The 20,797-nt window shown below is 54.9% G+C and overlaps 1 protein-coding gene across 1 annotated transcript; it reads right to left on the bottom strand.

Annotated features, from left to right (window-relative positions):
- Positions 1 to 1,176: 1,176 nt before the first annotated feature.
- Positions 1,177 to 18,411, bottom strand: LOC111150868 (toll like receptor 5). The gene is made up of 5 exons (XM_022508525.1): positions 18,183 to 18,411; positions 7,003 to 7,167; positions 6,594 to 6,840; positions 5,487 to 5,578; positions 1,177 to 3,831 (listed from the first exon to the last, which is right to left on the bottom strand). The coding sequence occupies exon 5, from the start codon at positions 3,825 to 3,827 to the stop codon at positions 1,251 to 1,253; it is 2,577 nt and encodes an 858-aa protein (XP_022364233.1). The 5' UTR covers positions 3,828 to 3,831; positions 5,487 to 5,578; positions 6,594 to 6,840; positions 7,003 to 7,167; positions 18,183 to 18,411; the 3' UTR covers positions 1,177 to 1,250.
- Between the last annotated feature and the right edge of the window lie 2,386 nt (positions 18,412 to 20,797).

Below are 20,797 nucleotides of genomic sequence, written 5' to 3'. Positions count from 1 at the left end.
GACAGGCTCAACAGCTCTCACAGGAAGTCACAAGTGCTTGTCTTAGAAGAACAGGTTAGGTGCTGAGAATTTAAGAGCATTCTGGGTTGGAGGCCTCCCAGGAGGCTGGGTGGGTGGGGTTTTGAAGAACACAAAGGACGGATGGGCAGAGCTGGGAGAACTTTCCAGAAGGAAGAGATGGAGGGTTGGGGTCGGGGGGGATGTTCCAGAGGAGTTAGGGCCAGGGGACAGGAAAGACATTTTGGAACACTGGCCCCTGGCCTAAGGGCGCCCCTCAAATGTGGCAGCCGAGCTGGGGCTGCTGGGCTTAGGGGGCTGTGTGTGAAGCCACGGGCAATATTCTGGCACACCTTCCTTGGTTTAAATTTTCTTAATACTTTTGCAGAAAAACATTTCTGTATTAAAATAAACATACAAAAAGACAGAATGCAAAATATACAGAGACTTCTTTTAAGATTAAAAAAAAATACAACTTCAGAGAAGTTTTGACTGCCTCCAGAAGACCCCTCTGTGTGCGCATGCCCTTGGGGCCAGCAAGGTAACTAAGGAAAAGATCTGAGAAGCCTGAGGTCCTTGGTAGATAGCACCTAGCCCACAGATAAAAAAAAAAAGCAGGCCCAGAGAGGGGTTGTCATGTGCTTGAGGTCACACAGTGCCTGAGCAGCAGAATCAGGCCTGGAACCAGGCTCCCCGTGTAGCACAGTGGATGAGCAGGGTGTGGGAGAGAAGGAAGGGGAACACAGGCCACGTGTGAAGAAGAAGAGCTCATGAGGAGCAGGGAGAGCGCTATGGTCTCAACAAGATCCAGGTCCCCTCCTGCCAGCTTCTGTGGGGCCAGTGCTTATCTCAGACAGAGCAGGACCAGCTCCCAGCAGCGGCGTCGTCCCCGCGGTGGAAGCAGGAGACACACCGTCTTTTCCAGTCTTCCTCCTCAGTGTTGTTCTGCAGAGCACAGGGCATCCCTTGCCAACTGAGCGAGCACCAGAGAAAGGCTCTCAGCCACCTGGGACGCCTCTCCTCGTGCCCTTCCCATGACGAAGGTGTGTCCTGTGGTCGGTGAGTCTGGAAAGAACAGGATTCCTTTCCACTTCCAGGTCAGTGAGACCAGGCATCATGTGGCTGTGAGAATTCAGAGCTATGTTGTTTTCCTAGTAGGAAAAAAAAAAAAAAAAAAAAAAAAACCTCCAAAATAGGACCCCAAAACAGTAAGAGTTATCCGTGGAGTGAGATTAGGGGGAAATGCTCCTTGGCTAGGAGACGGTCACCAAAGCCTGCAGCTGGATGCTGCCATCCCTTACAGTGTCCTTCTCTCTCTTCAGAATGTGCTGGGAGAGTGTGTGAAGGAACCAGCCCACGTCCTGGAGGTCCTCGGGCCACCTCAGGTAGTGCCGTTTCCGCACAAACCCTGCAATGCCCCGGTGCTTCATCAGCTGGTACTGGGACAGGGACCCGACGATCACCAGGATGAGGGCGCCATCCACATCAGACACACACCTGCTCTGGGCATAGGCAAAGGCTTCCAGGCACCACCCGTCCCGGAGGAAGTGTCTGCTCACGAGGCAGACCACCTTCCTGCTGCCCCACACGGCGTCCTGGATGTTGGCGATGTGCTCCCGTCCCGGGACAAAGTCTCTTTCTTCAAAGCACAGGTTGAATCTGTTCTCGGCGCTATACTGAGCATCCAGGTGTCTGAGCAGTGCCCGCTGCACCCACTCAAAGTCTCTGCCGCTGAAGCAGAGGTATGCATCGTATCTGTACGGCTCGGACTCGTGGCGCTCGGCCTGGACCATGGGCAGCAGTCTGCAGGCCGCCCTGTAGCAGACAAAACAAAGGCCCCGGAGCTTGGTAGACACGAAGACTGTCACAAGGAACAGAGTCAGGGTCACCGTGGAGGAGACGAAAAGAGACAACCGTAGGGCCTTCAAGACCTCCTCTTCATCACAATCCTCCATGGAGACAGAGGAGAGGGGGGTCCCTGCGAGTGTGTTGGGGTACGTGCAGGAGATGTCTGCACCAGACCCAAGCACGGTGACATTGGTCTGGTTGAGCCAAACAACGAGAGAACGGAGGTCACACTCACAGATGAACTTGTTGTGTGTTATGTCCACAGCGGTGAGGGATGCCAGCAGGTTGGGGTCCAGGGACAGGAGCTGGTTTCTGGACACATCCAGCACCTCCAGGTTGGCAGGCAGGTCACCAGGAGCAAGCGCCATCAGCCTGTTGGAGCTGAGGTCGAGACCCCTCAGCGCACTCAGATTGCCAAGGGCCCCGGGAGGGAGGAAGGTCAGGTAGTTATTGTTCAGATACAGGACCCGGAGCCGTGAAAGCCCCTTGAAGACATCCCAGCAGAAGCCGGTTTCCCAGGCAAGCTGCAACATGTTTCCTCCGAGGAAAAGCGTTTCCAGGCTGAGGCTCCCTGCCGGGCCGCGAGCACGGCTGCAAGAGGAAAAGCGGTTTTGATTCAGAATGAGGACCTGGAGGTCGGGGACCTGGAGGAGGAAGTAGAGATCGTCCAGATCCTCCAGCCTGTTTTCGGACAAGTGGATGAAGTTGGCTTTAAGCTCCATGTCCGGCAAGGCCGCCAGCTTGTTGCTACCCAAGAAGATGGTGTCTAGGCTTGGCAGGAAAGAGATTGTTTTAAGAGCATTGTCCCGCAGATCCAAGGTCTGTAACGTTTTCAGGAACCTGAAGGTCTGGCTCTGAATGATCCCAATATGATTGTTTTGGAGATCAATATAGGCTATCTGACGGAGTCCGGAGAAATCAGAATCATAAAGCTCCCCCAGGAGGTTGTAGGACATGTTGAGAACCTGGAGGCTGTCGAGGCCATAAAACGCTTCTCCCGCAATCCTGTTGATCTTGTTGTGGGCCAGCTGCAGGAGCTTCAAGTCCTTGAGGGCCTCAAAGACTCGGAAGTTCAGGGAGAAGATGAAGCCATAGGACAGGTCCAGCCACAGCAGCGTGCTCCTGGCCAGGCCTGCGAACGTGTCCTGGTTGGGGTCCCTGATGTTCCGGAAGCCAAACCCGGACCCCATAATGTGGTGGGCCAGCACCAGGGAGGAGATCTGGCTCCCGCTGATGGCCCTGCTGAAGTTGCCTATGATGTCTGCAGTCCAGCCATTGCCAGAAACATCCAGGGTTTCCAAGACCATGTTTTTGAATGGGTTCATGCACGCGCCCCAGTCCATGGAGCCCCTGCTGTACAGCTGATTGGCGGCGAGGTTTAATAGCGAGAGCGTTTTCCCTTGCAGCGGCTGAAGCTCGTGTTCACACACGACGGGTATCTGGTTGAGGGAAAAATCAATGGACTTCAGGGAATTTAATTCCCAGAACGAAGGGTGAAGGTTAAGGCTACGAATCTGATTTTTGGACAGGTCCAGGCGAAACAAAGACTCCAAATTTCTGAAGTAACCATCTTTTAATATCTTATCAGACAGACCACAGTGGAAGAGTCTAAGTTCCTGCAGGCGGGGCAGCCCCTGGAAAGCATCGGGATGCAGGAAATCCACCTGACTCTTGCCCAGGTCCAAGACCCTGAGGTTGGGCAGGTTTCTGAAGGCCTCTCTGCCGATGGTAAAGGGGGTAAACTGAGTCCCGAGCTCCAGCAGCTGCAGCTGCTCCAGGAAGGGGAAGGATGTGGTTGTCACAGTCCGGATATAGTTGAAGCTGAGCAGGAGGATCTGGGTGGTGCTGGGGACCAGTGGCACCTGGGTTAGGTTGCAGGATCGATACAAGGCCCTCTGGCCATCAGAAGTGCAGGAAGGAATTGTTAGCACAGGGCTGGCCACGAGTATTACCCCCAACAGAAGGTCCAGGTGGCCTCCCATGATCCTGTGGGGAAGGAGGGAGGATGAAAACACAGCCGTCCCAGCTCAAGGCATTGCACTGGGTCCCTGGGCCTCGGGGGCACTCCCACGATGCGCCAGCTCCCCAAGACCCTGCGGGCGTGGCCATGGCTTATGTGTCTGTGTAGACGGTGCTCTTCACTCTGACTTGCACTGCGGTGCAGGGTGGTGAGCACTGTTCTAAGCACCTCAGAAATACCTGACCTTTACATCATTCACTCGTTCGTGCAATCAGTCATTCAAGGTCTGCCGTGGAAGCTGAAGAGAACAGCAGGCAGAGACACATTTGTGTTCCCCTCCCCCCTCCCCTGCCAGGGACCACTCTTCCCCCTGCCGACGGCTCTGTGGCAGCTCCCCACCTACCCTGCCCAGGGCACGGGCCCGTCCACACCTCTGCCCTCACTACACACACACACACGGCCTGTTGCATCACACAAACGCTGGTCCTCCTCACCCTCCACGAGCATCAGACATGGCAGGTCAACACGGCCTGCATGATGGGGTGGGCAGGCTGCAGGTCAGGGCATCCCTACTTGCGTCTGGCTTGTGTCCCCAGCCCTGCACCAGGTGGAGAGGGGCCACACCTGCTGTGCCCGGGGCTCATTCGGCCTGCTCTCTGTGGAACCTCCAAAGGGAAGGAAGTACTCTGTAACTCTCTGGATGGAGAATGGGGTGAAGGTAGGAGGGGAACAGGAAGCAGGTGCAGCCACGGCCACAGCGTCCTGTGGGGCTGGACCATGACTCTGCGGAGGTTTTGCTCCACCTTGAGGTTGATCTGTGGTGGGGTTTCCATGGAAACCCTGAGGCTGAGACACATAGATTACAGCAAATCAGAAGTGGGCATGGAGCCGGAGTTGACCCCAAGCCTCCAAACCGCGCATTTACTAATCAAGGGGAAGAACTCCGCGGAGCGAGATTGTCGACCAGGGCCCCTCTTTTCTCCACCATTCCCACCTGAGGCCGAGGCCGGGGGCCAGGGCCGCAGCAGCGGAGGCCCCTCACCTCCCATGGGCCACTTGCCCTCCCTGTGGCCTGGAGACAACCCCCCCCACCCGCCTCTCCTTGCCTTCCCCAGGCGGCTCCCCTCCTCCCACTTCTGCCGTCTGGCTCCGCCTGTCTCCCGAGCATCATCTGCATGTCCGCCATGTGCTGGGCACTGTTTGGGACACAGGGGGGGGTGAACTAACAGACCACACTCTTCCTCGCAGGCTCGTTATAGTGCAGGGAAGTGGGGAAAGGGCGCCACCCAACTGAAGAAGGAACATCAACCATCAACCGGGAACATGGAGACCAGGACTGCCAGGGCAGGGGGCTGGTGGCTGTTTGTGGAGTGGCCAGGAAAGCCCTCCCTGATGATATTTTGAGCAGAGACCCGAGGAAAGAACAGGAAAAGGAGAGGCCCAGCGTCTGATGTGGGAGTTCTGTCACACGGGGCTCCATCTGCCTCCTCCAAATCTGTCCAACCTCAGCGCCTTGGCACGTGCTGCTTCCTGCATGCCGCTCCCATGGGTAGATCTCACATCAACACTTCCTCAAGAGTCTTTCCCCACGCTCGCTAGTTGCAACAGCTCCCCACCCCTGACTCTCTGGAAACTACCTTGTGTGTTTCTGTGAAAGCCATGATCCCAAGCCCTGAATCACCTTGTGCAGCCACCAGTTTCCTTGTCTGCTGTCTGTCTCCCTGACCGCTATGTTGCCGTCAGTGCAGCAAGCGCTGGGAAGGATGTGTGCTGCTAAAAAGGAGAAACAAAGGGGAATGAGTCACCCCACTGGCGATCTGCGGAAGGAACTGTCTCTGCTAAGAAGAAAACTGCATTTTATCCACGAAACGTCCTGGATACACAGGGGCTCCCGATGGGGAAGCCACCTCAGCCAGAGCATCCCGTGAGCACGTGGGAGGCTACAGGGGGTTCTGATCATGGAGAGGAGGTGACAGAAGCCCCCCAGGGAGCAAGGAGGCTGGCTGGGCGCCCGCAGCAGGAGGCTGTCCCACCAGGCCACCGCAGGGGTGAAACCTATGCTCAAAATCACCTCAGAGCCTGACTCTCTTCTCAGAGCCAATGGCATATTGCTTGCACTGTTTTCCTAAATACTGACTTTTCCACATGACCACCTTGTGAATCTAGGGAAGCTTGTACCTTTACCATTTGGAGCTTTAGGGGGACTTATTCGCCCTTCCAGGAAAATCCCTTCATGGTGGGGGGACGCCTGGAACCGTATGGGTACGCATGCATGTGTGTGTATATACGCATGTGTGTTTTGTGCACACACACGTGTGCACAAGTGTGTGTGCACTCACCTCTGAGTGTGTGCACGTGTTCACAAGGGTGCCGCACATCTGTCTGTATGCTCATGTGTGCACTTGTGTGTGAGCTAGTTTACTGGGCCCTCATTTCTAAATGTCGAATGTAATTTTTAAAAAAGTTTAAGGAATGTCCATTGAGTATTTTCTTACATCTCTTAAATCCAGTACATGAAATCCAGTCCAAATCACTCATTTTGCCTCCTCATGTGCAGCTTCTATTAATTCATCATAAATGACTTCCCCTTTAATTTCTTTTGGATATTCCTGTTAGGGCACCTTATGTTGATCTCATTAAAATTATGCATATGGGTGAATTAGATTAGAGCTGTGATTCCATTTCAAAATGGAAAAGTTTGGGGATTTAAACATTTGTCGTAGAAAGCTGCATTAATCAGCACTGCGGCCCAGAGGCAAAGCTTCCAGTCCCTCCAGTCCCCGCTCACCAGAGGCACATGATGATTAAAGCCAGAAGTTCTTCCCTTGCCTCTCCACCCACGTAGCTTGTGGTTGTCTCTCGCAGGGATGATCTCACGGAGTCCTGACAGCGGAACTGCCTCTTCCTTCCTCAGTAAATTTCTTCTGGGTTCATGTGGTCCTTGGAGCCAGTGTCCTTGAGTTTACAGTAGACACACCTGCATTCTGGGAAGTGGGACTCAAGTTCAGGGTGATCTCGGTAGATAAGGTGGAGACCTGCCAGAAAGCAAGTAGGAACGGGTGAGGCCAGATGTGGGGTTATAGCCCCACAGCAGCCCCAGAAGAGCACCAGCCCTGCGCAGGCACCAGCTCTGGGACAACACCGTCCCTGCCTTCCCGATTCCTGAGCAAACCAGCCAGGGAAGGGCAGCCTGGCACCTTCACGGAGACGAGACGAGAGACTGCAGTTCTCTGGTGATGACCCGCATCGGGCTCCCGCCTCCTGGCACGTGTTCTGGGCTGCAGTTCCAGAATCTGGTGCAGCTGTGGTGGTCCACACTGGGCCATGCAGTGGGAGACGTGGTTCTCAGGAGGCAGATTCTCCTAGAAACACACAGAGATTCTCAAATGTGCTTAGAAGGAGGCAGGAAGAATATGGAGGATGTGGGAGACACAAGGTTAGAGAAGACCACACTCTGTTTCCTGCAACCTTCTTCCCGTCTCACAGTGGGAACAGGGCCCTAAAGCAACAGGCAGGGACACACGTACACCAGCCTCCCTGCCCATCCGCGGACCACACTCTACAGTAGTTCTTAATTCTTTGAGGTCATGGACCCTTTGGAGACTCCCATAGCTCTGATTCCTTGAGCTCCAAAAATGCATATACACATAACAAACCAAACTGTCCCTAGCTTTGGGGATTCACAGACCTCGTGACGTTTGCTCCTTCCAGCTCATCACTCACATAGAACAACCAGCACATTTCACCTTCCAGAACAGGGATCAGAAAACGTTCTGCAGAGACGCCTGGGTGGCTCAGTCCATTAGGCGTGTGCCTTCGGCTCAGGTCATGATCCCAGGGTCCTGGAATCATGGACATTGGGCTTCCTGCTCGGTGGAGAGCCTCCTTCTCCCTTTGCCTTTGACCCTCCCCCCTGCTCATGCTTTCACTCCCTCTCTGTCTCTCTCTCTCAAATGAGTAAGTAAAAAAAACCTTTAAAAAAATCCTTTAAAAATGTTTTTTAAAAAAGTTCTACAAAGGGCCAGATGGTAAATATTTCAGGCTTTGCGGTCCAAATATCGCACGCAGTTTGCCAACCTTTGTCCTTGAACAGAACAGAAACTTTGATTTCACAAATGAGGATTTTTAGTGAGTGTAAGACAAATGTGTTCCGGTACCAAACCAGCAGTATTTGCAGGAAGAGCTCGCTCGACCCCCACACTGCTGACTGTCTCACAGCTGCTATTTTGTTCAAACATCAGAATGAATTCTCATCTTATGTAACCAGACAGAAAAACCCCTGCAGAGACATGCAGTTGAGAACACTGGCTCAGAATAACAGAGTCAAATTTCCGAGTTTCGATTTTGCCTTGTTCCAGGCAACTTCTTGCCTGGAGTCATTCCCCCAAATGCGTGTTTCAGAGCTTGGCCCTGAACTTGTGGTGGTAACGAGGGCTATACAGGAGCCCCACACAACGCACTCCAAGATGCTGAGCTGTGAAACCTGTGGTACAGTGAGATGGGTAAGGCCAGATTTTAAAGAAAATTATTTGGGCATATGTTGTACCACAAAAAGACTATGCAGACCGATTATCGTATGAAATGCAGGAAGGTGTGAAATGCTACATTTCTACCTCTGAAGGGGGCTTTGGGGGTCAAGCTCCAGGACAGGTAAGCCGACAGGCGTGGGGAGGTGTGACTGCCCAAGCGGAGGGTCCTGGAATGGGAGCCAGAAGCCAACGTGGGTTGAAGTAAATTTGAACAGGTCCTGTTGTAGGGCATGTCGAATCTAACAATGAGAAGCAAGCTGTGAAGTTGCTCCAGACCCCGTCAGACATCTGTGAGAGGGTGGCAGGCAGCACGCGGGAGCACACGACAGCAGGTATGGACAATCCAAGACAGAAGACCAAGGGCCTCTACGTGGGGCAAAGCAGGGGGAGCAGGAAGGGTGTGTGCACGTGGAGCAAAGTTCAGAGGACCTGCTCACTTCTCCCCAGGCTCTGCTGCAGAGAGCGGACACCTAGAGCTGCTGGGAGCGGCAGGTGCAGGACACGGACATGCGCTCCTGAATCATTACGGAGCACATGATGGACAAGGCTTATGGTGTTAATGGTGTGTGCATCCGGCGACACACGCGTTCCTCCCCTAGAATCCCATGCTATACAAATTCACGCAACAGAAACAGGGATTCTGGGGAGAGGGGGCTAGCATCTAAATCTTCCCCAGTGGTACTGAAAAACAACCTGATAGAGAGAAGGTAGCACAGTCATAGAGGTGTTATATAGCTGTGAAAGACACAGGACAGTAGGCCACCTTCACCTTGAGGGCCGCAGAGCCTGTGTCCCAGGCTTGCACGGAGTTGAGGGAGACGGCGCACAGGGGATCCCTGAAAGCAGGTGGACCGCTGTGACAGCAGATGTGGGTGGGGAACCAAGGTCTGTGACGGGTTGCCAAGTGTGTTGCGTTTATTCAAATGTGGGGTGGCTCAGCTGGGCCCGGTTTTCTTCATTTAAACCTAAGAAACTGCTCACAAGCCCACATGAAATTCGCACCTCCTAGCATGTGAATCAAACGAGATGGTTATTCACACCGCACACTACAGCAGCAGGGACTGTGCTCCAGTTCAAGGCTAAAGGTTCCAGTTCAGGGGAGGTAGAAGCTGCCGTGTGTCTGGGAGCCTGGTGAGCTTGCAGGATGGGCTCGGGGACCTGCTGGGTCTGGTGTGGACTCAAGATCCCAGAGGATCAGGGACCTGGGTGCATCTGTTCCCCAGTCCTGGTGTGCTCACACTTCAACAAGGGACAGACGAGCAAGGAAAGTCTCTCTCAGGATGGCAGGTCAGAGTCCCTGGGGAGCCCAGAGGAGGAAGTCCAGGGACAGGACACAGCTGTCCTTTGAAATCACCAAAGACATGAAAACAGTACAGGTACATGGGTCCGCATGAAGAGATGGTTTAGTTGGTCTGGGGACAATGGGGACGTCCACCGACAGATGAGTAGGTTGACAAGACGTGGTGTCCACACAATGTATGAGTCAGCCTTGATGCAAAGGAGACGCCAATGCTTGGTGTGACCTGGTGATCCTCGAGGACATCATGCCCAGTCACAGAGGCCAGAGACAGCATGAGTCCATGTACATGAGCTAGCTGGGGTCTGGACTCTGAGGGCCACGGGAGTGGCACGGTCAGTGCGGCCCATTACCCCTGCCAAGCATTGTTAATTATGATAATGAGGCTGGGGGGAAGAGGGCCAGCAGCCCTCCCCACTTAGCTTTGATCCCAGCCATTAGGGGAGCAGGTGCCCTTTCCTGAGCTAATGGCTGGGACAGCAGACAGGCTGGCTAAGCTCAGATGAGTTCTGGGCATGTCTTCACACTTAGCCCCAGCCAGGGGGGCCCCTCAATCCTTCACAGACCCTCTTGGTCCTGGGCCCCGTGAGCACCTGGAGTCTGAGCTGGGCTGGTGGTGGCCCAGAGCGGGCAGGCACGGAGGTCTCACTGAGAAAAATGCTCAGTTCATTTCCAAATGGGGATGGCGAGAGTTTCTCCAGAGTTCACGTAGCAGTGAAAATCCCGAACTGAGTCTGAAGGCAGGTGTGGAGGGCTGGGTCCACCTTGCACAAAGGCTCAAGGCCAGGACACCAAATGGAGTCAAAGGACATGCATGTTTACCAGCAGAACACGGCATCCCACAGACACAAACCTGCCAGGGAGCACCTGGGAGGCCATGCTGTCCTGAGGGCCATGTCCTTCTAAAAGCCATCTTTCTGTAAATCAGAATTCTGCTGCTGAGGACAGGTGTCCTCTCTTTGGTTCTCTGCCACGCTGCCAGCAGCCAGGACGTACCATGTCGCAGGTGTCCCCTGAGTGATTGAATTTGCCTCATCCCACCTCTGGGCCATCCCTCCTGCTCCGTGGCCACCAGTCCCCACTCCCCCACCCCGCAGGCACTGTTGCCAGCATGCTGGGGACTGGTGTGCATCCTCTGAGTCCCTGAAAGGATTGGTCTGGCCAGGAGCCGGTCCTGGTCATGTCCCTCCTGGCAGGGAGTACTTACCTGTGAGCGCTACACCATCAGCATCTGAGAGTGAGTGTGTCCCTTCTTCTTCCTGCTCATCTGGACACAGCTGGAAATATCCCTCTGGGCACCTGTAGCACTCCCTCCAAATTCCGAGCCCATTTGAACCTTCCCAACCCTTGTTGTGTATTTCCGTCTTCAGCCTACATATTCTTCAACCCTAGAGCAGTAGGCAAGGTCAGACTGGGAGAAGCCTCCAGTGTGACCTCAGTGCAGCTGGTGGCCAGTCCTGCGAGATTCACCCCAGGACACTGCCAGCATCGACTCCCCTCCCCTCTGGACATGGCTCTGCCCCCACCCCCACCTGGGCAGGGCGGAGACCTCCCAGCTGGTCTCCCAGTGACACACGCACCTCTCACTCAGCTCTGGTCAGCAGCCTCACTGGCTCCTTGTGCCCCTAGAGGTCACACTCTTGGGGGCCGAAGGCTTCAGGGTAGGTGCCATGGACTGTGGATGAACTCAGCCAGCCTGCCCACCTGGCGGTACCAGCAGTCCGGGCCTCTGCCCCAGACCTAGCCTGCAGTCCTGGGACCTATCCTCCACCCAAGTTCCCTGCTGAGGCTGGACCCCAGGCTTGGAGGGCTTCTGTCCATCCCATGGGCTCAACCAGGGCCAGCTTCCCTATGAAACAATCCTCACACCCCTCTGGGCCCATTTTATCTCCCTAGCCCTGATGTGCCAGTCACACCCGTATGACAACATATTCATAATGTCATGCCTAACCCCCAAGAGTGCACAATTCTTGAGGGCAGGGACCCCATTTTTATTCATGCTATATACCTGAAGTAGCATAGCTTAAACACGCCAGTAATATTGCCTGCTGATTCTCTGAAAATTTATTTTCATCAGGGGCACTCACATCCCAGGCCTAACACAGGGAGCTCCAGACATGGCCTCCTCATTCTAGGGGCCCAGACCCCTGACCGTTCCACTGCTTCCATTCCCAAGACCACAGGAGCTTCATCAGTGATGAGGGTGGTCAGTGTTAATTTGGTGAAATCAGGAGAAAGGGCTTTGCTTTTCCTAAAGGAGAGAAGCTAATTAAGGAGGAGAAACAGAAAACGTTATGCATGTGTTTTTTTTTTTTTTTGCTTTTTTGCTTTTTAAAGATTTTATTTATTTATTTAGAGAGAGAGAGAGAGAGAGCGCGTGCACGCATGAGCAGTGGGGAGGGGCAAAGGGAGAGGGAGAGAGAATCTCAAGCAGACTCCGCACACGACCCTGAGGTCAAGAGCTGAGCAGAAACCAAGTCGGATGCTCAAGGGACGGAGCTTCCCGGAGGCCACTGTGTACTATTTTGCTATGCCATACAGCGATTGTCTTTGTGGAGGAATTCGAAATTATAGCTGGGTCTCTTATGGAGCGGAATTTTAATTGGAAAAAACCAAGACTGTTTTGTGAGTCAAGGCACGTGGAACTTGAGAGCTGAAGGTTTTTGGAAACCTCGGGCCCAGCCCCTGTTCAGAAGGTGGCTGCGGGTGCCAGGCAGACAGGCAACTCGCTTCCCTGGGACCCCAGAGAGGGAAACTCTACCCTTTCACAATCAAAAGCATTCCTCACCGAATCAGAGCGGTGCTGAGGAAGGGTCTTGTGGGACCTGAAAGGCCATTCCATGAAATCCCCAAAGGCATTTGGCAACTGAGGCTCAACCAAGCCAGGGACGCAGCGGAAGCTCACTGCACCGCGGTGAGCACAGGACTTGCGGGTTTCTGGGGCAAACGCGAAGGTTGCCATCAGAGTGGGACATTTCTAAGCAGTCCGGCTAGGTAAGTTAGGGCCGAGTGAGGCAACCCTGAGGAGGACACCACCAGGGCTAAGATGGAGAAGGAGGGGTCCTGCCGGTGGGAGATGTCTGGTGCTTGGCCTTGCTGCAGACGTGATCTCACCCATGCTCAGAGAGGCCGGGCTTTTGCTCCAGCTCACGCAGCTGTTACACTGGGGACTGGGGCTTACATCCAGCGGCAAACTTAGTCATCATTTTGATCTTCCAAAATACCCAAGGCGGAATACACCCGGAAGCAGGTAGAGAGCCCGAGTGGGTGCTCTGCACAGAAATCAAGCGGAGACATTGCTGAAAAGCAGGTTAAGTCAGCAGGCTGGGCTGGCAGCTGAGACTCCGCCCTTGGAGCAAGCCTCCAGGAGATCCTGACCCGGCGAGTGCCCCGACCCACCAGGGCAGCCTGAGTGGCAAGTGACTTGTCCTCAGTCACCGCTCACTGCTAACGAGGTGCTGCGGGATCACTTCTGAGTTCGCCCCCAACTCTTTGCAGCCCTGAAAGTGTAGCATCAGATGGTTGCAAAGGGGAATCAGTTGAAGCCTCTGGGAGGGGGTGGGACAGGCCTCACGGGTTTAGGCGCAGCGGAGGACACAGGTGCGCGGGGCGCTCCCCCCCTCCACGCCGACCGGCAGGGGGCGGCAGAGGCGGGCTCCGCGGGCCCGCAGGTGCGGGGGCGCACGGGGAGCGGGGCTCGCTCGGACTCGGACGTCTTCTTCCCCAGCCCGGTCTCAGAAGGGACTGTCCACCCCGCCCACGCGCGCTCGGAGCTCTGCATCGGAATGAGGACCAAGTTTGCAGCTGGATTCAAGTGCTGGCTCCCAGTTTAATGGACGTGTGACCTGGAGCAAGCGCCTCGCCTCTCTGAGCACCAGTGCAATCATCCCTGCACTGGCGACAGAAAGTGTACTTCCCCAGGGACACCCCCGTGCCCAATCCAGAGCAACCGGTTACTGACACGAAACCCGCTAACGCTTCTTGCGTGTAAGTACACAGACATCATTTATCCGAGTGCACCTCGCTGGATAACGCACTCCCTTTAGGAACCACCGAAGGAGAGCACTGCGAAGGAAACAGAGCTTCTCCCAATACTGGGGCCATCTGCTGCTTCCCTTTTCCGCCCTCACAGGAGGTTATGTAAAATCTTGCCTGATGGTGTTTAATGTCTTCAGGTGGTGGTCCCCCCTACACCACTGAGGCATGCGGAGGCACCCATATTCTGAAGACAGTATGTTGCAAACCCAACAAAATGGCTTCTCTTCAGTCTGTTCATTACACATTCCTTAGTACAGGTTTAAAACATCTGACTGAAGAAAGTAATTCCACTTGGGTGATTTTTAAAGACCAACAACTAGCAGGACCCCCTTTAAACTCCTTGAGAAGAGAGAGCTCACCAAGGAACTGAATATCCCTCTCTGTCTGCAGAAAATTCACATCTGAGGCTCTCACAGTCCCCCCAAATGCAACTTGGTAAAGTCAGCGTGCAGGTGGCCAAGCAAATTGCCTGGACAGAGGGGCAGCTGCAAGGTCGGGAGCCAAAGCCCCCAGCAGAAAGCTGAGAAGTCCCCCATTGCATCCCCTGAAGTAGTGACAGAGATCTCTCTGAGGGCAGAAATTATCGTCATTGTGATGTAAATTGAGGCAGCTGTCGGGAGGCACAGGGAAGGAAAACCTATTAAACTTTGATCTGTTAGACAAGGAGAATGGAAATGTGAAGAGAGATTACACAACACTTGAGAAGGGAGGGTGAGGAGGGAGCCAGACCAGGACGAAGAGTCCTGCGTCTCCCCAGCCAGGGGCGGGGAGGAATGTGGGAGGGAAGATTTCACGGGTGGCTCTGAAAGGACTGGAAACAGGGGCGGCTGGGGAACACGCCCCTACTGGAAGCCTGTGTCCCCTACCCTAGGGAGGTTCATGAGGTGGGATCCACCCTGGGCTGACTGCCTGGAGGCTGGGCTCCATTCTGGGTGGGGTGGACTTGGCCAGAGACTTGGCTCCAATTAGCTGTGGGTGGTAACTTCCAAGATGCAGGACCCCAGGGCCAAAGCCCTGGGCGGGGAGAGGGGAAAGTCAGGTTCTTGTCCTCCTGTGGCCACCATCTGGGCATCCTTGACAAGTTTAATTTCCCTTGTCCCCTTTCTGTATGCTTATCATGATGAGGGTGACCTGGAAGCCAGGTGTGTGGCTGGAGAAGCTTGCAGGGTCTTCCCACTTTTGTTTCCCAAACAGGGGTCAGATCTCTTATCATTAAGACAAACAGAATCTTCTCCTGACTTGATCACTGCTCCCTTCAGGGCCAGTCCCTCAGACATGAAGCCTTAGAAGGGCCCCTTGTCTCCACTGCCTATAGCTGGCCTCTGCTGGCCCCCCATCTTCCCTATGGCATCCAGGACCCCCTCCTGGAGCCCACCACCTCCTCATCGATTCTTGTCTGAATCTCCCCAGTGTCTTCTGTAGTATGGACTCTTGGAACCCTGTTTCTTCTTGCAATACCTCCTCCTTTGTCATCCTTGACTTTCCTCCCATCTTTCTGTCATTCCATTTTCCACCTCTCCCTTCTCCTTCCCCCCACCCCCTGGCTCATGGATCCCCTTTGCTCCCACAGGTTGGACTATCCCCAGCACTCATGCTCCCAGTAACTTTCTCTGGCTCTGGCCTCACCTGGACTCCGAGCGAGAAGCATGTCAGTGGACCCGTCTCTCGTGACACCACCATGCCCCGCCACAGGAGCCGTCAGCCAGGGAGAGCAGGGAGCTGTCTCCACAGAGGCTGCCAAGCAGCATGGTCAAGGGTGGGAGGGAGCCCAGGTCCCCATGGGCAAAGTGGCCAGGTAGGTGCAGCTGTGAGCTTGTGGGACAGCTGGGGCTGGGGCTAGACAGGCTATTCCGCTGCCAAGAAGGACCTGCATTCTGTCCTGGGGGCAGTGGGGGCTGCTGGGGTTTGTACTCCTTCTGCTGCACAGAACACAAACTCCTCAAGCCCCCTGGGATCTGGCTCCACTAAATGTACCCAGTCTCACAGCCCCAGGAAGAATGCTCAGCCCACACTTTCTGCACCGAGTGGGCAAGGCACTTCCCTGTGTCCTGGACTGCACCCAAGGATTATTTACCTAATGCTTGCTCTGTGCCAACACCAGCAGTGGCTCAGAGGGTCCCTAGATGAGGGAGACGTGGCCCTGCTGCAGGAAGTGGGGCAAAGACCCCTCCCATCTGAAGGGCAATGGGGGGGTTGGGGCAAGAGCACCTACAGAGCTCCACGCAGAGAGCAATGGAAACCAGAGGAGGGGCTCTCCAGCTCTGCCTGTCTTCATTGGAGAAGGTGCCCTCTGACATGCAGAGGATTACCCAACAGGACATCCAGGGCAGGAGAGCAAATGTTGTAAGGGCCTATTCAGCCAGAGCAGCCCCACCCCGGTTGAACTGCCATTTTGTTGTAAAACTTAAATTGACTCTGCCCTCCGCCCCCCACCCAGGGGAACTTACTTAAGAACAAGCCCCGGAAATCAGTCCCAGGTAACAAAGTCCAAGTAAAAAGGGTGGGTCAGGTCAGGTGGAGGTATTCAATCAGTGGGGGCACATACTGTCTCCTAGCTATTAAGGAGTATGGGCCCCCGCCCTTTGGGCACCTTATGGGCGCCAATTCTGACCAAGGTGATAGGCTGGTTCAAATGTCTATTAGGGTAAATTGTAATTCAATTGGTCACCTAGCATGGCTGCGCAGCTTTCTCTGTGTGTTACAATTTCATTGGCCACCTATGTGTGGCCAGGCCCAACCACGTGGTCTTTGCTCTATAAAAGTTAGTCGGTGAAACAGAGAGGGGTGGTCCTCTCTGTAAGGGGCGGCCCCGACCGGTCGGTTTGATTCTTGATGCTTGGCGCATAATAAAGCTTTGCTTGACCTTCGCTTTGTATCAGTCTTGCTCCTTTAATCACGGACCCATTATTGGGGGACCCAACAATGTAAGGGAAGTGAGGCATACAAAAAAAGACCTTCTGGAAGGTCAGCATGTCAGGAGACACAAAGAGAGTGGCCAGAGCTGGAAAGAGAGGCAGGGGATCTGGACTGCACGGGGCTGACAGTGAGGGCCTTTGTGTATCCATAGCCTTCAAATATTATCCTTGGGCCTTCTTCCCCTGCCCGGTGCAGTCCCTGACTGCCATTTCTAAATCCTGAGAAAGACAAGTAGCTCCCCACAGCCCTGCTGTCTTGAGCAGCCCACACTGGCTCTTTCAACCAGCAAATGACAGCACACAATTTTGCACTCAGAGGCTCTCACAAGGGATGACCCTGAACCTGGAGCCTCTGGAGGGCAGGAACAGTGCCGCAGCCTGGAGCGAGCCCTGCAGAGCAGAGCACACATGGGGTGAGGGCTGCAAAGCCAGCGCTGGCAGTCACCCTAGGGTGCAGCAGGACTGAAGTCTGGACCTGCCGGCTGCATTCCTTTCCACGAAACGAAGCACGAAACGAGCACATCCGGACCCAGGAACTGCACGTTCCAGAGCTTTCTGCTGAGTCTCTAAGCATGCAGAAATGAACAAGCAGGCCTATTCTGATTGCAACACTCAGCAAAGCTGAACTTCTTCATGCACGCAAATGAACAAAGAAGGCTCTGTGATGCTAAACACAACCACCTAAGAAGTCTTTCTTCCAAAAATACAAAGCCAAAACCTGGCAGGGCCAGCTTTGCATTCAGATCATAGCAACTCAACACTCCCTGCTTTGCTTAGAGCTGACACACTCAGGACAATCCCGTGACAATTCAGGGTGGGGGTACCGTGGAGGCTGAGAGGCACGGGTGACTGCTTAAGTGTGCTTAGTAATTAGCTCTGGCCTGGGCCCTTCCTCTGGAACCCCATGGAACTTGCCTGCAACCCCACAATTAAGGGATTAGTTCATAGTACCACAGAATTTCCCCCACGGCCCTGCCCCACCGTCTCCCCTGTAACTGGCTGTGCCTGCCTCACTGGTAAGTTGCTGGCCACTGTGTTCTACCCATGAGACAAAGGATGAAGCAAGTCAGGGGTCCATGGGTCCTGGACAGATTTGTCAACGCTCAGCCAGGCTGAGTAAACACAGAGAAAAGTGATTCAGCCACACTCACCCAGTGGGGCACTGGCTGCTCCCCAGGGTGGCCACCGCCAGCATCAGTATCCCCAGGGCTCCTTTCCAGGCACTGAGCAAGAGGACAGCATCCTATTTGTGCCTGACCTTCAAACAGGACATCATACTGATTAGGTCATTCATTGCTCAGGGACACTCTCTAAGAATGCTGAGGTTAATTAAGCTGCTTGTCTGTGGGTCACTGTGCAGGACAGGTGTGTTCAAACACTAAGGGACTACACACACAACCCACGGGGAGGCGAAGACCCCTGCTGCTGATTCCCACCCAACATGGTCTCTGCAGATAGGCTTCCTGGGGCAGCACACCCCTCACTCCTAAGAAAACCAACCAAATCCACCCTCACGCCTGGGAGGATGTCATTCCAGCCGTGTTTTCCCCTGTCTTCATCGGCAGATTGTTGATAACATAAAGGCCAACAATATTTACCGTGGAGCCTGCTTTCCCGGTGCTCTCCGTAGGCGGGGCTCAGGCCCTTAGTCGGGCAGCTGGGCAGAGTTCTGGGATTTCCACGGCCTGGCTGGCTCCCTTTTCTAAGACAGTGAAGCCATCTGTCCCATTCCAGGTGCGGACGAAAGCGAACGTGACAAAGTCTGACAGCTTTCCAAAAGTGGGGTGCAAGAGACCTCGACAGAGCCAGGGCTTCGCGGTGGCCACCCACCGGCCACCAGCCCGGCCACCGCGGGTCCCAGGAGGAGAGCAGGAAGCGGCCCGGGACGCCCCCGGGTGGCGCCCGACCCCGCCGACAGCCCGGTCCCAGTCCCGTCCCCTGCCCCGGTCCTCGTCCGCTACCCGGCGCCCACTTCCGGGGAAGGCTCGCTCACGCCTCGGAGCGCTCCTCCCAGCCCCTCCTGCTGGAAGGTCCTGGGCAGGGCGCCCCCGAGCCCCATTCCCGCCCCCGGACGGATCCGGGCCCTCCCACCTGCCTGGACTCCGCCCCTATCCCCGCCCTCAGACAGATCCGGCCCTGCCCACCGGAGCAGCTCTGGCTCCGCCCACCTGCCTGCTTCATTCCTGCCTGCCTGCTCGGCCCCGCCCACCACCCTGCCACATCCCCGCCCCTCCCATCGTCCAGGCCCCACCCAATTGCCCGTTCGGGCAAGCCCCGCCCTTGTCAGGCCCGGACCCGCGGTATGGGCCACCACTTTCAGCTCGTTGACCCGTGGAGGGACCTCCTGCTCCAACCCCAGGGCCCATGGGAGGCGCCCCAGATGCTCTGCGGCTGTGGGGACGAGGAAGAAGGTAGGGGACCCGTGGCCTTGGGGGCCTGGAGGCTGGGGCAAGTGGGTGCTGGGTGCTTGAGGCGCCCTGGAGCCAAGGGAACGGGGCTGCCCCTGGACTGTCATTGGGGTCATCCAGGCCAGCAAGGCCACCTCTCCTGCCCTGGTGCAGAGGAGACCTGGAGTAACCGTACAAAGGCACAGCTGAGCTGGCGAGGAGGAGCTCTCCCTTGCTCCTAGACTCCCCGCACAGAGCTCCCGCCCCTTGTCCAAACCTCCAGCCAGATTTCCAAGATCCTGAGAGACTCAGAGCAGCCCATGGTGGTGTGAGGGCTCCCAGGGATCCCAGGACCCTGAGATCATGACCTAAGCATCTGCTTAGCCAACTGAATCACCCACACGCCCCACTACTCTGGATTTTAATGGACAAATCAAGTGACAGTCTTCGTTTCTGAGCAGCAAAGACTTTAGTCACCAGCTCCTCCCAAGCCACAAAGAGAGAGAGAACGGGGGGCTCACTCAAGGGCCACATGTGAGGAGACCCTAGTGGTTCTGGCCATTCACGTGGAAGTTGTCACTACCCCCTGCCCCAGCCCAGTGACCTCATCTGTCCAAAGACAGGGCCATGGAGCAGGACTGTGCCTCTTGGGGCCAGGAGCAGCACTGAGCCCCTTGGGGCCAGGAGCAGTGCTGATGAGTGGGCCCTGGGAGTCTCTGGGCATCCTAACACAGTCTGGGATGTTCCTCCCTTCCCCACACCCTCCTGGGAAGTGCTACTCATTTACTTTCGCCAGTGAAGTGTCTGTGTGTTTTTATGAGCCAAGCACTATGCAGGGTGGGAGGGATGTGATATCCAGAGCTGACGTTTACTGAGGGCTTGCCATGTGCTCTGCTCTGTTCTGTAGGTGCATTAACTGATTCATGGAATCAGGAAACACAGGGGACAGGAGCATGGCAGAAGGTGGACTCGGAAGGGTAGGTTGAGCTCAGTTCAGGGTGCACTGGTGTGGGGCTGTCTGTGGGAAGGGCAGGTGGCACCGTTGAGCAGACAGCTGAAGTCGTACGTGGAGACAGTACGACTGGCTGGGAGGCATCAGGACAGAAGTGACAGCTGGAGACATCGGTGAAATACCGCATCTAGAGACCGGCAAAGTCAAGGCCAAGGAAAGGGAGTAAAGTTTGTAAAGACAAAGACTGTTAAATGTAATTATGTTCAAATAAGACCCCTGTTCATCCAAAGATTTCATTTAAAGACTGCAGGGGCAGGAAAGAAAACTAAGAAGATTCTCGCAATTCCCGTAACCACCAAGAAGCAAGAATCCAGATTACACGAAGAAGCTACACAAATCAGTAAGGAAAGAACAGGGAAATGGACAAAAGAAGCAGGCCGGTACTCCCTCCACAAAAGAGCAAATCCAAGACTGTCATGGAATATATAAATGACAAAGGCCAGACCTCATCCTGTGATCTGAGAAAGTCAAATGTTGACCCAAAATAAAAAGTCTGGTAATAACAAGCATTGGTGATGATATGAAGTGACAGAAATGTTGCCAGTGGGCATGTGAGTTGGCATGGGAATTGGGGGAAGCGGGCACTCACTACCTGGGACAGCTGAAGGTCCACGTCTCCTGACACCCAGAAATTCCATGCCTGCCCGGGTATGGCTGGGAGTTGGCACATGCCACAGGGCATATGCGAGGATGCTTAATTTTTAGAACAGTGCCCAGGGATTCCCACCCCCTGGCATTCTTCTGTCCTTGCAACCTGTCGTCTGGGTGTGGGCTGGACCAGCGACTTGCTTCTCACTGATGGAATGTCGCACAG

Source organism: Enhydra lutris, unplaced genomic scaffold, assembly GCF_002288905.1.
Source record: "Enhydra lutris kenyoni isolate GAN:26980312 unplaced genomic scaffold, ASM228890v2 scaffoldscaffold24, whole genome shotgun sequence".
Lineage (NCBI taxonomy): Eukaryota > Metazoa > Chordata > Mammalia > Carnivora > Mustelidae > Enhydra > Enhydra lutris.
The sequence above is the reverse complement of the archived record's forward strand: the minus strand, read 5'-3'. Positions and strand labels throughout refer to the sequence as shown.

Bases quoted from the DNA above. Each gene is read 5' to 3' on its own strand.
- LOC111150868 (XM_022508525.1), bottom strand. From the start codon at position 3,827: ATGGGAGGCCACCTGGACCTTCTGTTGGGGGTAATACTCGTGGCCAGC.